Source organism: Ceratina calcarata, unplaced genomic scaffold (assembly GCF_001652005.2).
Source record: "Ceratina calcarata isolate Rehan_Ccalc_2016 unplaced genomic scaffold, ASM165200v1 scaffold72.2, whole genome shotgun sequence".
NCBI lineage: Eukaryota > Metazoa > Arthropoda > Insecta > Hymenoptera > Apidae > Ceratina > Ceratina calcarata.
In genome coordinates this window covers 1,496,057-1,514,001 of record NW_017178472.1, presented here as the reverse complement: position 1 = coordinate 1,514,001, position 17,945 = coordinate 1,496,057, and the positions used below count along the sequence as shown (strand labels likewise).

At 39.8% G+C, this 17,945-nt stretch overlaps 1 protein-coding gene across 3 annotated transcripts in view; it reads right to left on the bottom strand.

Annotated features, from left to right (window-relative positions):
* Positions 1–17,945, bottom strand: part of nolo (ADAMTS-like no long nerve cord) — a 175,727-nt gene that overhangs the window by 45,824 nt on the left and 111,958 nt on the right. Inside the window, exons 4-5 of one of the 3 annotated variants that reach the window (XM_018033538.2) lie at positions 17,150–17,202; positions 15,400–15,499 (exon numbers count right to left, since the gene is read on the bottom strand). In XM_018033538.2, the coding sequence (XP_017889027.1) occupies positions 15,400–15,499; positions 17,150–17,202 (153 nt within the window). Of the gene's footprint in view, positions 1–9,787; positions 10,351–15,399; positions 15,500–17,149; positions 17,203–17,945 lie in introns of those variants that run through there. The other 2 variants (XM_018033540.2, XM_018033544.2) reach the window with 2 other exon arrangements.

Sequence of the window (17,945 nt, the reverse complement as noted above, 5' to 3'; positions counted from 1 at the left end):
ACATACATGTACCTGTGTTACATTAAGTCTGTAATTATTAATTTACGGAAAACCGTGTTTCACAATGGGATTATCAAAAATTTATGTGCGCTAATTTGTATCATGTTATATGAAACAAGTCACATGAACAGGCTACATGAAGTATATTTGAGTGTACGTTATGTCCAGTTTGTCATAAAATGAATTACACATTGCATTTGACATTTTGGTTATACAAGATAATTGGAAACTTCTGACCTTACATGTATAAATCGACTCTCGAGCGTCTGTCTAATCTGTGGACTCAAGAATAGGAGATGAAACAGTGAAACATTTGCTTATCAATATTTAATGAATAACGTTGTTGGACCCGTATTATAAAATTAATAGTTAAATCAATTCATTCTTATTGCCAACGATTCTTTCAAACCATGTGGCTATTTAATTTGCACTTGCAGCCCATTCTCGATCACTGATGATTTAGGTTGCGACCGCGTACACGCAATACGTCCATACAAACGCACACAGCCACGTATGCAATCGGCCGTCGCGCTACTGTACGCACAAAAGGACATTCACGTGGCAGAACGTCTCGTGCACGGAAATGCAGCACTATGCACGGTTCGCGGAATGCATTTCTGTGATTGCTATCAGACAGAACACGGGACCGTTGCTCGTCAAAATGGAACGCGAATTCGGATCCCAATCCGGAACGTACCTACAGGGTGTTAAGAAAACAGCATCTACGGCTTTAAAGGTTTTACAATGATCATCAAACAGAGCAAAAAATGTCGTATCGACGTACGTCCTACGCTCAATCCTTTCAATATAAAATGGATTTTTATCATCCACGAGCATTAGATGCTATAAGTGAGCTTTTATTGGAAGTAACGAATAGTTGGATTCAAGAACATGTCAGCTTAACTTTGTCAACATAAAATATTTGTACTAATATCAACAGATTTCATAGATACAAATGAAATACTTTTCAGTCGAATGTAGAAAGTCTGATTATTATTTCAACATGGAAATACAGAGTATGCATTTCATGCACGGTTCTGCTAATGGGAACACTTCTGTAGCTCGTCGCGTATGTATGCAGAAAAATATCTAATGCTTATGAATGATGAAAACTGATTTTACGTCGAGAGGATTAACTAACCGTAGGACATACGTTCGTAGGACCGTTATCGCTCCTTTAATGAGTACTATAAGCCCTTGAAGTCTTAGATACTTTTTCTGTTAGCACCTTGTATGTACGTATCTTCGTCTCTCACATTCCACCTTTTTCTCTGTTCGTCCCACTGCGAAGGTGGCCACATCAGCTTCTTTCGTTCGTTCGTTCGTTTTTTCAGTGAGCCACGAAACGAAGTCACTAAAAACGCTTGTTTATCGATTTGTGAGCGTTTGACAACCGCGTGACTTCGCGGTCTGCGTCGTGGAAACGGAAAATAAAAATGAAATTCCGTTATTTGCACGCGAGCTCGATAAAATATTTGTCTCTGTCCAAGACGAGAGAAACGGCAAATATTTTACAATTTCAAAATATTTTTCCGCCAATCGTTGCTCCGGGGCTACAGCAAATTCCTTTGAAACAAAGTCCGATTATTCTCACGCAGAGAAACTGAACGAAAATTTCACTGTTGATTGCGTTTTTCATGATACCATGAAACCTTTACGCGGGCTGAGTATAATGGAGAGTGAAAGTGACATTTACGGCTGATTGCGTCCTTTCGTTCTTTAATTGAGATTTTAACGAGTCGCCTTGGAACGATACTTCACGCAAGATCTTTGTTCATTTCTAACCCGGTAAATCGACACAGTTACATTATTTTCACATGCAAACCGATCTTTTTCATGAATATAAGTTGAAATCGGAATCCGTGGGTTTTTATTTAACTTTTTTACCTACAATTCCGTATAGTCACGAATGCAATTAAATGCCAATTGCTGTGATTTAATGATCGCGGAGATAACCCACTTCCAGTGCAAACTTCAAATATATGAATTCATTTTTTAATCTCGGATCTGACTAAGCGGGTAACGATTGCAGCGAATCGCGTTAACGAGCACTTTATGCATTTCTTGAGATCGCCTGCGACCGATTTCGACGAACTCCATGTGACACCGCAGTGCCCTTGAAACCTAATCGAGCCGAACCACAACCCTCTATCGTGACCGAGATTGCGGTCTCGCGGTATAAATACGAGCGGCCCGTAAACCGTCCCTGGCAGAGCTCCTGTGTACACATTAGGAAAGACAAAGACCATCGATTATCGTGGTATCGATGAAAAATGGCGACGGAGCAATGTTCTCAACGCCGGTGATGCTTCAACGTCCTGTCGACGCGCGAGGACCATGTTTCAAGGGATTTAGAATACGCTGAAATTTTTCGCTCGCTTAATTCGACGCTTTCCTCTTATTCAGACATTTTTACCAAATTCGGCTTAACTTTTAACCCATTATGTGTCACACGCGTAATAATAAATTATGTAATATTTCATATAATAATATTGTAATGCTTAATACGATATTTGATATTAGGTTTCATATAATGATCAATGCGATAATTTATATGTGTGTATTAATTTATACTAATGGCTGTTACAATAGTTGATATACTAATAAATACAACATTTCATTAAAGGTTTAATGCAATAATTGATATTATAATAACTAATACAAATATAGGGTGTATATGTATAGAGTCAATAAGAACTCCTATTTGAAATGAACAATTGTATACTGATTTGATTAAAAGAAACCTTTTGTGCATTTATCATAAGACGTGCTCATTATGTAGATATATTTTTGTATTTTAACAAACTTCATTTCCTAAGGCTTTATAGTGAAATCAATAAATAAAGAATAATGTACTTCATATAGATTCATTCTGTATAGCTATTTTGATGATATCATATAGAAAAATGCACATATGTATATGTATACGCTAATAATGCAGATGATTAATACAATCAGATCTACAATTGCGAATCTTCATTATTCTAAATAAACCACGTGAAAAGATTTCATAATTTTATTGGATGGTTTGGTCTGACGGTTTTTTAATTTTTAATTTCACTAGGATATTAAACCAATAATAAAAAGAATTAGTAAAGTTCAGTAGAAGGGTTGATTTTTCTAGTGGTTACGTCTGATGACCGAGAAGAAACTCTTCAGCAAGAGAGGGAAAAGCAAGGAAATAGAGAAGCAGATTTTCCATGTAAACGGGACAAAAGTTCTACGTCCCTAGACTGCAGACGTATCAAACGTGATCGTAAAAAATTAATCGCCTGGAAAGCGGAAGTGTGTCGGCAGTAGTCTGTTCCCGTGGCTGGTTATACGCGTCGCGACGCATCGATGGAATATAGGGGTTGTTGCACTGTTCGAAGTTCGATGACGGTCGTATTCAGAAATAATCTTAAGCACTGTTCACACGATTATGTATACACACATAATCTTATAGCAACAAAAAGTATAAAAATAAAAGTGTACTTTTAACGTAAGGTTAATGTATTGGTCTTTTGGTTTAACGAGAATAACTCCATTTCTATCTTCTCAACTTTAACGGATTTATTTAATCCATCGAATTACCATCAGTACTCGCTTCATCTGGCATTATTAATCCCGTGCTTCAATTTAAATCCCATTCATTGTTGCAGCGATGATAATAATAGAGTCTACCGGAGCTTGTACATTGTATTCATTTTATGAAACAATAATAACTCCATGCCGGTGGCACGACTGAAATACTGGTTACCTGTTAATTAGATCACTCGGGATTACAGTAACTAAACAAATTTAACATCGTTCTCTTCTCACGTACCTGTGGGAATGTGTTTGTCGAACGAAGTTTGCTCTTTAAAAATTGTGCGTGGGTAGAGGTCGTCGATAATCAAATAAATGGGGATAAATATTAATGTTGTACAATATAAACGGTGCAAATGAAATTGCATAAAAGTTGTTAGTGGTCGCGTGATATTATTAGCTGATTTTATCCCTGACCGTTCGTGGATGCGTAATCGATATTTCAGTATATTATTATGAAGAGGACAAGTTGGTCGTGGCTCATTACTGCAGAGCCTGGTTGTCGCTATAAAATCAGTGGTAACTGAATTACTAACGCGATAATGCTTGGTTCGGCGCGTCGCCGCGGCAATAATTAATTAACATTCTCTGCATCATCGCAGCCAGTATTTATTCTCATATTTTTAGCTCATAAACGACGAACTTAGAAAGAAAGAGAAAGATCGCGATAAACGGAAGTACGTCGTTCATTTAAATATTAAATGTACATTAAATGAGAGCACGATGATTGATTTTCTCCCTTTTCTTCCTTTTTTAAATCCCTTTTAATGACGTGCAATTTTACGCTTTGTTCGAGTATAATTATTTTCGCACCGTTTTTTGACACCCACATTTACATAATGCTCTCGTTAAGCGCGTTTGTCTATTTTTTCTTGTCCACGCGCACTTGAAACACGCTGCTGTCCGTGATTTCAACACCAGTTCACGTATTTTCCAGTGTCGTTAATCACGCGTTCAATTAATTTTCGATCGCTCGACTGATTTTCGTGACATTGTTATTTGTGTCAAAAATGCATATGAAATTGTAGATACGTTTCACGGGAGATTGTATTGACATGTTATTAAATTCCGCTTATCGTTCTTTGCATTCGACTTTCATGAGATAATATTTTTTTTTTTAAATTATACATATACATAGAGAATGAATGAAATAGTTACATGTAACTTGACAGTTTATGTTATAAACGGGGTACGTGTGAAAGAGCGGTTGGGCGACTTCTAGCTAAATTCGAGCGTAATACCGAGCACACAAGCTTGCCGTAATTTAAGGCTGACCGTCGTCGGTAGAAAGTTTTAAGTACTGTTGGTCCGACGAGATTCGAGCGAGGCTTGAAGCGGAGAATCTAAGTATAATATAGCGTAGGTTATACGCCATTACTCCGGGTAAATACAGCTTTACGTCTGCAGTTACGACATTTTGAAACGAAATTCGCTTACCGACTAACGAGCGAGTAATTTCGAGCGTTCGATCGACTCGATTCGCTAGACGTCACAATAATGCCTACGTTCGACGTTAAAACACTTGTAGGTTATTGCTGTAAATTACTCCGTTTCCTTCAGTACAAGCACATTTGCGAGTCGCGCGGATTTAGCGAAATACGATTACAGTAAAGCAGAAAGATTTCTGTTAGCTCAGATTGCGTAAATCACGATTATTACACGAATAAATGGGACTCCTTTGGTTACGCTGCTTATTATTAATCAGACTCTGTTTGATTAAGCGCGAAATGGATGCAGGCTAAAATGTTTCCTCGGTTCCAACTCTTTTTTCATTCTCTGAGCGACCCAGTGACCCTCATTTTCCGTGAGTAATAAAGTAAGTCGATCCACTCGCCGCTCGACAGCTCCGTAAAAATTCCATTTATACGCCGTGCCGCACCGCACCGCGCCGCACCGCCGACCACTCCGGGAACCGCTTTAATTTTCCTCTAAAATTCATACGCTAAATTTTCCGCTACTAATGTACACACAACGTTTCTAGGCAATCTTTAATTTCGCCCGGAAAATTTCTGCTCTTTCTCCTTCCCCCCCCCCCTCTCTTTTTCCCACCGAAACGCTCGATGCAAATGAGACTAATTACAAGACTCAGTTACAACGCTGCGTCTAAATGAAAATCTCTGTATTTTAATAGTTAATATTATGCATGAGATGACGTAAACGCAGATACATGAATACGAATATTTGTTGTCATTATTCTACTAATAAATCTTCAAACAAAATAAATGTTCGGTACACACATGACCAGTGATTTTCTTAAATTCCCGTAGCAAATTTCTTTTTCTGGTTGCCAACGAGCGGGAAACCGCAGCCGTGAAATACATACTGACCCATTATCAGTGTTAACAGAGTACAACCAGAGAGAGGGGAAAACCGGAGAGGGATGGAAATCTAGATTCACCGCACGCCTCCCCGTTTCGTTATGCTAATGATGTTGCGGTCTCTTTTTCTTCCTGTCCGTTACATCCCTCCTGTGATTCCTTTGGCTCTTATCCGCGCTCCGAGGCCCGTTTCGCTTGCACTTCGTCCTACGATCGCGTTTTCGTGTCAGTGTGAACAATCGCGGCCGTGTGTGCGCGCGTTCCAGGTCGAATATTAATGGTCGAAAATGCGGCCAGGTCGTTTTGTCGCAGTTCCTCCTCCGTTTCTCGATGCTCGCACGATTCGATCGGTGCGGTATTGTTTATAGGATTGGTTCCACCGTTGAACAATGTCCGCGGGTACTTTAAGAACGTGAAATGCTGTGACAATATTTACGTGCCAGAAACGGGACGAGCCCAACTATTATTTCCCTTATAAGCGGTATACTAAATTCTCTGATTTTATAGAGCATTGTATTTAATTTTTTATCATTACACGAAGACACTGGTACCGGTATAAATTATTATTATTATTGCGTCGTGAACAAGAAGTGGAGAGGTTGTACTTTTCCGTGTTGACGTTTTCTGAAATGTGTATTTAACGAAGAAGGCACCGCGAGCAACCTTAACGAAAACGTAACAATAATTCCGACCGCCAGTAATTATCTTAACATCACGGAAACGGAAGGAATGCATTACACGTGAGTTAAATGCATTTCACATGGTGCGATGGGGAAGTTCTATTATTTATAATTGCGCCCGCGCAACGGAGATCGACAATTGTTGCGCTCGAAACAAATGAGATATTAACACCTCAATGAAGTTGGAATTACGAATTATCCTTACGGTATTTCCGGCTTCTTTTTCCAAATTTTCCATTCGTGTTCAGTTCATGCACTTCGAGATTAAAACCATTTTCCGTTCAATTTTCGATCTTCGACACGTAACGTCACAATTTGCATGAAAAGCAATCAGCTAGTACATCGATAATTATCAAATGCATAAAGCAGCCAATTTCATGACTTTTGCATGGTACCGTTCATACAACGAAATATTCGCAATCTCCTGCTTGCCACCCCAAAGCGCGATGTTAACATCCTCATGAAGTTTCAGCTATTGGAATAAAACTTATCACCTCGTATTTTCTGCGATTTTATCCGTTATATTATTTCTATTCGATGGCGCCGTAACTCTCTCGCGAATCAGATTACATATACGTGATATGATGAAAAAGTAATATTTCTATTCCACGGCTGAATAATCCGTAATCATGCAAACGAACGCTCGATTCGCTATCGAAATTAAGAATTCATTCAGGATTTAGAATTTTATCAACGAACATTATTATTGTCATGCGATTTGCATTCAAGGCATATATACATATAGGTTGAATGAATATTTACTGATTTTAGTAAAAAATTTCATACAGATGAACTGTTTCCTTTTGAGACACAAGAATCCATTAATTAGATAAGCGTCGTTAAATAGAAATACATTGCTCTATATATAATTTGATTCACAATAGTAGACAATGTGAAGGAAACAATGAATTTAAAAAAATAAAACAACGTCTCATACTCTCCAAACTAATAAAACATTTTCCAGCGAAACAAGAGAATGATCAATTATTTTATGTGGCTGTTCGTATTGATTCAGCTTGTGTACCTATCCACCTAGTTCGTATCACGTCGATACGAGGTAAACCGGGGTCTGACCAACGGATTTATACTCACCTTTATTCTATGCGGAAACAGGTGAGTCACGGCGCCGTATATCCGCGAATGATTTACAATCAACAACAGTTGCGTCGATCGGGGAGCATGCGGGTCCGATTGATTCTATATTTTTTAAGTATCTCGGGCTTGGAGATAAAAATCGGAATTTTATTGTACCGCTGCGACGGAATCGAAATGTTTAGGGCGTTTCTTGGCTCTCGAGCCTCCCACGTGTGCTCTTTTTATTTTTATTTTACGCCGCGGTAGCTCGTTCAAGAAATTCTCAGAATCCCCGTTTACGTGCCTCGTGTTGGATTGTTCGAATAAGGTGTTCAGTGTGTTGTAATGGTATTATAAATTTAATGTTCCGACGTAAATAACTGAGAATCGTTATGTGCAAGAATTGTTTCGGTATTTTGTAAAAAGTAGATAATACACTGGGAATCGCTTTTATTGTTTCTTCGAACGATTCGTGCGTCGATGAAAGGAGACGAGAATAGCAAACAAAAGACGCTTCAAGAATAAAGAATTTGGAACAATCTGTGGCTGAACTCTGGAAGACTGGAAAATGAAACAGATTTCGCATTTTTATTTCTCTTAGTTTTTATCTCACCATTATTTACCATCGGTCTATCATTTTTCAATATTGACCGTTAGCGTGTTAACTTAGCGTTGCAAAATGAAAATCGACCGATAGAAAACAAACCATTTATAAACGTTAAAACGCGAATCAGAAGCTCTCATGATTTTTTCTGTTGTTGCTCAATGATCAGGAGTCGCATTATTCCGCGAAATGAAACAATCCCATCGGCATGTACACAAACCCATGTGTGCGCAGATATAATGGATATATTGGCAGCATTCCCTTTATTACCTTTTCTCACTTTTTTTTGGTACGCACGGCCTGGATATTGGAGTTTAAAAAATTCACTCTCACCCCGTTATGACGTCGCACGGATTTAATATAACCAGTATGCAGTTGGCTCACGCCCGTGCACAAAGACTAAAATTGATACTGAAAGTGCGGGGATTATTTAACGTTCCCATATCTGAATGCATATAAGTTTTTTGTTCACGAAAGCCGATAGAAGCACGTGAGAACAGAGAGGATGAAAAAGTACCAAGCCTGTCCCACTCGATTTAACCACTTCCAGAATTTCAAAGAATGCCCGCTAACCGCGCAAAGGCTTCACGGGTTTACTGATGCCGTGGCACAATTTGAATATTCTCGTTTTGAGTAAAAACCGCACCCTTGGATACCTATCATTTTTGTAACTTTCAACGGGAATCAGAAAGACGAATTTTCGTTTACCACTCTTTTCATTGATTAATTAACTCTGGCATATTCCAAATTTAAAAACGTTAAAAATAGTATTAACGATTGATTAAAACAAACTGCTGCACCAAACGCAGCTTTAATATCTCCAATATACGACTGCTCTTTAAATTCGCGGTCAGCTAATAAGTAGTAGTTCAAACATCTGAAACTCGAGTAAGCTAAAAAATGATCTGAAAAACCTATCCTTTAAAAAAATTTAAATAATTTTTCGAGTATAAATTCACGTACACAACCATAAAAAAAGGTATAATCGTTTAAGAAAAAGTGCACAAAAATCGAACCAGAAATGGAATGACGAAAGAGAAATTGAAAGGACACGAGGATCGAGGGAGTGTGATATACTGAGTAGGATAGCTATGTAGATGAAAGTAAAAAAGAGAAATCAGAGGGGTGGAAGAGAGTACGAGAGAGAAAGACGCAGAGAAAAAGGCGCGAATGCCCAGACTCTTCCGCTAGCTTGCGAACGTAAATCCCTTCAGGCCGGATTGTAACGTGAAATTTATCGTACCACTGGTAAATTATTATCCTGGAGGAACCTAGATCTCCGATAGGTAGAGAGAGGCCCGTGATCGAATATGGACGTTATTAATATTTCGCGAGGATAACGTGCGTTCAATTACTTTATAAATACCCAGTCAGATATATGCATGTATCAATACATCTGTACATAGGCGCATGTAACTCGTGTTCACGCATATGTATACCAGTAGGTTTTCACAAATTTTCCAATTTCGCGGGCGCTCAGGCTATATAATCCTTCTTTTCAATATAATCCATCGATCTCGATTTTCCCAACCATCGTTGGATACCGTTTCGCGAAGCTTTACATTCGAGGACTGATGAGTCTGCCCGAATGTATCTCCACATCGGATCGCCATCCATGCATTAATATTTCACTTCTTTCCCGTTATATTTTCTTATATTTTTCTTTATTTAATAATTCTTGTAATAAGGTTTGCTACGCTTTTCCGATTCTTCGTACTTTTTCTACAATATATTTTGTTAACAAGGTTCGTAAATCCTTCGTTTTCCGAGTCAACGGTAAAATCTTGTAATCTCGTGTTACGACGATTTTATTTTCTGTTCACTGTGATTTCGAACTTAACTCGCATTCAAATATTTTCACGTTTCCTTCCTTTTCACAGTTGTTCCTTTACAGACGAATGTATTTCTCTTTGATTTCTCTCTGATTGTTCACATCATAAGTCTTCCTCTACTTCTGCTCCCGGTTTTCCACGTTCGCGCACATTGCCGTCACGATCTTCACTTTCACGCGTCGTTTACTCTCGCGCATTTTGAAAAAAGACGCGATTATTACGCGGAAAACGAATATTTGTCGAGCTACTGAGCAACACATTGCGTAACGATGGGTGAACTGTCGATGTGGAGGCTCTCCTCGAAGCGATCACCGCTGCGGCAGAGATGTGTCAATTACAGTTAATTCGATCTGTTCAGCAACTGTACGCTTTATTTCAATTGATGTAGATCGACCAAAGTGTGGTTGATAGAGTGGGAAGAACATGGAATTTTTTATTTAAACAAAAGTTTATACAAATGTTTAATAAGTATCTCTAATATTAAAACGCCCGTCATTCGCATCTATTGCTATTATGTATATATGTACTATTATATGTATTTCTCCATTATTTTAATGTTGACATTGCATAACGTATGTGATTGCATTATAATAAATTATTTTTATTATAATTGTTATTTTTCTATTGGACTATTTAATCATTAACACGTTCCATGCCTCGTGTACCATAATTGTACATGCAGAAATATTTATTTAATGCGCTGAAACATCAAATAGCCTGAACGATAAGTCGGACAAAAACTTTTTTATTTATGTATTATAGCGTGTGACTTTATTTTTTATTCTGCACTTATTATAATACAGGGACTTTCTCGTTGATAGTAATGAATATTATTATTGATTCACCCCGTATGATGTACGTAAGCGTTGTGTGTGGGTCAGTCGAGCGATGCCCACACTGGATGTGACATCATAAAAAGCTCGGTAACGCACGAGCACTTACGAGCATCGAGGAAAATTGTCCATCAGCTGCGGATGAGAGATGCCGCGTGTAGAGAATCCGTGTCATCTCGTCGCGCGAAAAACGTGACGAAATTCTTAAACGATCACGATGGTCGATGTTGTCGCGAAATGAATAGCCGACGACGGAGCGAGCCACGCGGAAACTCGAAAAAGTTGAACGAGGTGTCGACGGCGCGCATCAGTGGTGACGCTCGTGCATTGATGTTCGCCGCGACGGGACGCGTGACGAATTGCCTAACTTGTGAGCATATAATTTCTCGATGAAATTCGATAGATTTTTTATACACTTTGAGCGAAATTTTTCGAATAGTCAGCACGTACTGTACATGTATTTACGTGAACAGCTCATGGATAGAAGTTGTATTGATAAGAAGTCTGTCCAAAGTGGATACACACATATATAGGGTCTGTTGAAATTGTACCGTAACGATAGCTCGATCGTCGAGCAATTTTCGAGTTACAGTTTTTCACTGTAAATAACGTCTGGCTTCCGGCGCTACAGTGTTTGCCCTATGGACGCGGCACAAAGACCGCGAGAATCTAATTTAAAGTGCAATCAAGGCAGCAATGAAGTAAATGAATTTACTAGATAGACCTTGTGCACCGTTGCAAAACGGTTAATTTCGAGAACCCATTAAACCACCGCGTCCTCTTTCGAATCAAAACATTCCATCGCAACATTCGAGAATTCTATTTCTTTGGTTTATTTCTTTGCTACTTCACCAGTTAAGCATTCGAGCTTTCTCGGTTAATTGATGCTCATATAGTTTCAGACTGAAATATCATTACTAGTTTAATATCATTAATAATGAAGAGTGCTAATCAATTTAAAAATAACATTTAATATAACGAAGCAAAATTAGAAACTATATTAGCGATCCCGAAGAGCAATCGAGCAGCAATTTTCACAAGCCAATTCTGGCATCGACAATTCGAGCGTTCATTTCTCTTTCGTCCTGAGGCAAATTTCACGCTCGCTCGAATTTCCCTTCTACGTCGTTCTACCGAGAATACGTAGACTACCCACCTCTATTTTTTCAAGTTCGACTTATTTCTCTCTGCCGTTCCCTCTATTCCGGGAACGTAATGGACAGCACGTTTACAGGTCTCGGTTAGGTCGAGCGCGTAAAAGAGAATCGTTCGCAGCAACAAAGGCCCAATAAAGCCCCGGTTTCGGGGCCGGTTAAGTGAAAGAGATATTACGCGTTACGTATGCGGTGGCCGTAGCCATGGAAAAAGGGTGGCAAGGATCGACGTTGCCTTTGTGAAAGGCAGCTCGCCTATTGATAGTTTTGTTGCCGGTGCATTTACGAACGTCGGGCGCAGGCCGTCCGCTCTCAGCAGGAATGGCACCACGATGTCGACCCTCCGGGCGAAATGTCAACTCGGTCGCAACGACGAACGCGCCGCGTTTCACTTAGGACCGAAAAAGATGGCGAGAGGGAGAGAAAGAGAGAATGCAACCGTTTCGCGAAAAATCCTGCCACGACGACGCGAGACCCATACGTGAAATGGCGGCTAAGATTGCCTCGGAGATCGAGCCGGATGATTCCAAGGATTTAACGCATCAACTTTGCTTGAATTTCGCCAATCTTGTTCGGAGCTAACCGCTTTGTTCGAAGCAGAAATTCAATTTGACGACAATCTCAGCTTCCCTTGCTTAAGATTTTCTTCTACGTTGTTATTCTTTAGTTTCGATAGACAGAACGATATAAACGATAGCTGATGTCGAACAAATAGTTATAGAACTTTCAGTACTGTTGGTAGTTTTTAAAAAATCCTGGTAATAAAATTGAATTTCTAGCAGATTATTTTGAAACATGAATTACTTTACATAAACAAAATTATGATCTCTCTTCCCGAGTTGTATTCGTTAATAGTTCACTATTTTTCCAGACAGATTGCATTCTGAAATATATGCCTCATCTCTTTCCTAACAATTGTGATAATATCGAAATATCCTGAATTCTTATGCTTTAAAAACACTCCGTCGTTGGATTATTCAAGAATTTACAGAACAAATTGCCGTGGAAGTACGCAGACATGTCGAGAACGGGCGAATATCGAGCCGTGATGCGCATCAGAAGTGACCGATTACCCATCAATTAGCGAGGAATTACCATTGCGCAATATTCCACAGCCAGAAGTGCTTCAATTTGTACTGCAATATTCATGAAACTGTCGATCCGTGAAAAAATATCTATTCTGGAACGGTTGAACTGCTTCGTATTCGCGAATAACGAACACCAATTTCTTCCACAGTTTGCCTATAAGGAATTCCTGACCGCATTTATTTCTAAACAATCGACCATAACAAATTAACAAGTTCCCGAAACCAACCGCGAATCCATGTTTCATCGGAACACTTTCGCGGTGTACTAGACCGCAACACCACCTCAAACAATTTCCCGCAACGCGCGAGTTCCCCTCTTCCCATCGTAACCCCGGGAAAAATGCCAATGTAAAAAAGAAATACGACCGATGTTGAAATTAAGTAAAACTATCGAAAATTCAGTCGGTCATGGATATTAATAAACGTAACTAGTGAGAATATTGGAGTTAAAATGTATGAGTACCAGCTTCATAGAGGAACACCGAATCTTTAGCCTGGAATTTGCGATTCGCAACGGCTAGCGCAGTCTCTCTGCGATTCGTTTGTCAATCCTCGCTTTCCATCCCGGCTACCGCTTTTTTTTTCCCTTTAGGATATCGACGTCGATTGTAGAAATATAATACGGAATGAACGAGAGAGAATACACGATCAAGACAATACGCAGGCCTTCTGGCGTTCAGGATAAAAAAATTGGAAGGGAAATGCAAGGGAATATCGAGTTGGCAGATATCAATGAGTAGGACGGGGCAGCGCGGCTGCCACGTGTGTACCCGCGGTACGGGGTCGAAACTCGGCCTAGATTCGGAATGTGGGTCGGGTCAGCTGCATCCGTGCATCCCCCGGGGTATGACCGGGGCGCTGCAGCCAGTGCGGCACGTATCCGATGCACTTGCAGGATACGGACACGGTCATACGTGACAGCCGCAGCTGACCGTCACGCGTCGAATTTGAATTGATAATACGCGTAATTTCTCCGTTGGTCCCGTTGGCATAAGCCCATAATAACGGGGACGTACAATTAATTACGGAGTCGCGGCTCGAGCGCCCTGTTCTTTGACATATGAATCGCTTGTCCGTCCGTTTGACAATGATGAGTCGACCATTCCGATTTTCGCCAACGGGTATTTGCCTGGGTGTGACTAGTACCTGTATCTACATGTGAACGTGTGCCTGGAACACTGGTGGAAATTGTTTGTCGAGCAGATTTGTCGACTAGTAGAAACGTTTCGGTGATAAGATCTTTGTGTTGTAGTTGCAAAGAAGAAAGATAGACACATTTTTTATAAATTGCGTCCCTCGGTTTCTTTTTCTGCATCCGTGATAACTGTAATATTCTTGTTTTCTTTCCTGATATCACAACCGACAGTCTCTAAATCCTTGCGTATACAGATAAAAGAGGTACAATCTCTATCGTCGTCGCTGTATATTCGCGACCCGTTTGGCGGTTTCCCAACAACGATTCACTTCGTATGACAAAATAAAAGATTCTCTACGTAATCGGAGGAATTCACGACGGTTCATCGAAAAGTTTTCCGGCAAGGTTGAGTAAGACACGATAAAGCAAATCCCGTTTTCCGCAGCCTACGTAAAGGGGTAGGCGAAAAGAGGGTAATTCGAAGGAGGGCGGTAGCTTCGTTCGGAATCGAGGACGGCGGTGTATCGCGGTCGGAATACTACGAGGCAGCTTCAAAAGTTGCTGGTTAAACGACGGAGTTAACTTCGTTTCGTTGTTTGCGCGAACCACAAATTTCCTCCAGTTACTCAGTCCCGGAGCCCGGGTGCCGTTATAATCACACGGATGTACGTGTTACCGGGGTACAACTGGCGGACAGAGAGGAGAGGAGTCGGCCAGGCCAACCACCCATCTCGTTTCTACTCGCGTGACAACTTGTTCCCGGTGTACTCGCTTTACTCGCGATAAAGCTTCACGAGCCGGGACCTCTATCTACGCTCGCTGTTTCCTATTCGCTCGAGTTCTCTGTCTTCCAACGACCCGAGTCGCTTGAATAGAATTATATTGATAAGCAAGTCGCTTTCAGAGGGTTATAATTGAATTTAAGCGGGCCGTAAGTTCTACTCTTATCCGCCGTGTTCAACTATTCGTTCTGGGATTGTTCTTTCGTTAGAAACGCTCGGTGGCTGCATACCTGTAGCATTGATTTTAGGAACAACGAAATTGCTTTCATAGTTCCAAACGGTTACCGTGTCGAGGGAAAATAATTAGAAAGGAGATGTTTGTTCTGACTCACCTCTGGATTACAGATCTTGTATTTCGTGCTCCACGGTCTACCTTTACACGGCTTCCTCCTGCAACGTCTCTGTTGCCGTGAAATTCCACCGCCGCAGCTCCTGTGAAGTAGGACGAACACGATTAAAAAAACCATGTACCTGAGACTAACAAGGGACATAGGTGAAATTTCTGACGCTGCCACCGGTCGAGCATCGGTTTTTACGTGTGCAGAAATAAAACATTTTCTGCTGCTGATGAATATCTGTAGTATCAGTTTGGTACATATCAAATGTCGTTTTCTTCAAATAAATATGGTTCCTGTAGTTTATGTATTTGATTAATTAAATTAAAATAATTCCTTTCAATGATTGAACGATTGCATTATCTATGAAAAATAGTAATCAATATTATTCATGATACTGAACAATGAGATAAAGCATGATATATAATTTTTTACTCTAGCAATAAAAATTTCATACGCAGCACCTAATAATTTACAATGATGTTGTGTACGTATGGAAATGTATTTTTATTTCATCTCTTGGAATGCAATTTTTACGGTTGTGAAAGAATAGCGTTTATTCAGAAAATTCGGGGTACCATCGAGCAGAATTATGTCATACGGTTTGCACGATCGCGACTGACTCGTTTCGAGAGTTTAAGTGGTGCTTGTGCTTTTGGTACATGCGGGTCCGTAGCTTGCTTGCGTCTGTAGCGTCGTCACTTACAATTTGTTCTAAATGTGGTCAGGCTTTAAAATTTAGAAGCAAGGGGTAGAATATACGGGGGATGCTATGAGCAAGAACGTCAATTAAAGTGAAAGTAAAACTTTACGAAAATTCCCTGGCAGGTAGCGATAAGTCTCTTCTGCGATATTCCATTCGCAATTTCATTTAGGGAAGGAAACTAAAAGCAATACATGAAAAGTAGGAACTTAGGAATTACATTTGCGTTCAAAGAAAACGATGTTCCATGTTGCATCAATCTAATCCATGTATCTTGTACTTCATATTGATAATTTTTGCTCAACTCGGATCGAAAAAAATTGTCGGTCGTAGGTAAAAAATTTTAATAATTGTATCGGGCCGCGTGGACGAAGATTTAGAGTACCGCGGCTAGCTGCGTCGAATGTACGGCATCGTACATCATACAATAAGCTTCTCCGGTAGGGGCGAGCGCAGTTCACCAGTGGTAAGCGTCATAAATTATTTGCTGGCGCAGTCTGCGCCGTTTCTGGTCGGCTGAAAAACGAGCTGCCTGCCACCGGAACTCCACCGTCGAAATGAGTTCTGAAACGTTTAACATTCCACCGGCATATCGATGCGGAGCTGGACCCCTCGATCTGATCTATTGCGCGAACAAACTATTTTTTGTGACACCGTTGGTTCGTTTCGAATAAAGCCGTTGTTTAATCGGTATCGGAAAACACTCGTTCGCCTTTCGCTCTGAAAAAGTGTCAAACCTTTGACCAAGCCGTGACGCGGGGAGACAATACGCATAATATGGATAACAACGAGATCATGATTATCCAATTCGTTGCATTAGAGATACAGAATTAACACTTAACGAAACATCGTTTGCTCGTCTGTGTCTTCCTGTTGTAACTTATTGCAAATAAATCGATAATCAAGTCGTTTGTTATATTGTGACAGAATGGCTTGCGTGTGAAATTATAATAAAATATCCCGATGACCACGTACAATATTCTGTTTATTTTAGTCGGTGATTATTTTATTAATTAAATAAACAAGAGAATTTGATTACGATACCTTGAACAGCCGGACCACTTGGACCATGGTGTCCATTCACCCCAAACGACGCTCTGCAAGCAGAAAATAATTTGTCATGTGATTAAATCGTACAAACGAAACGACCGCGTTTCGCGGGTACACGAGTTCGATAAAGTGTTCGGATAGTGTGTTTATCATTTCTCTAAAAAATTCGACGTTCAATTATATTCGACGCGACAAATTTAATCGGATAACGTATTTGTGAAACAAATGCCTGTCCCCAGTCCCGCATTTGGCCGTTACTTTCAGCGAAATTGGAGGACGCGTTCGAACAAATTCGTTAAAATACCGACACATGAAAATATTCGAGGGGTAACTGAATCAGCCCTCATGAAATTGTTGGACAATTAATCTGTGTAATGAAAAATCTCTGCTTGCTCTGCTGATTGTTAAATACTTTCCACTTTTGAATTTGTAGGAACTTTATTCTACGGTAATTACAATCATATATATCACATACAAGGTTCTTTTTATAATACAATGATGTGAATGTTTAGAACTTTAATAGAATAGAAAATTATTTTATTTTACCGGACCATTTATTTCTTGGTTTGTACGTGAAATTCAGTTGGATGCTCCAAAAAACATGTCTCTAAATTGAGATAACATTCTGATTATTGGGACTGATTTTAATTTTATGTTTTCATGCCTGTATATTGAAATAAAATTCTGATTATTGCGACTGATTAAATACGACATTGAATAATGCGATCTCGTGAATTCCGGCAAGATCGGGCGGAGCAAAGCTGGGCACCGATAAAAGTGCCACCGTAAC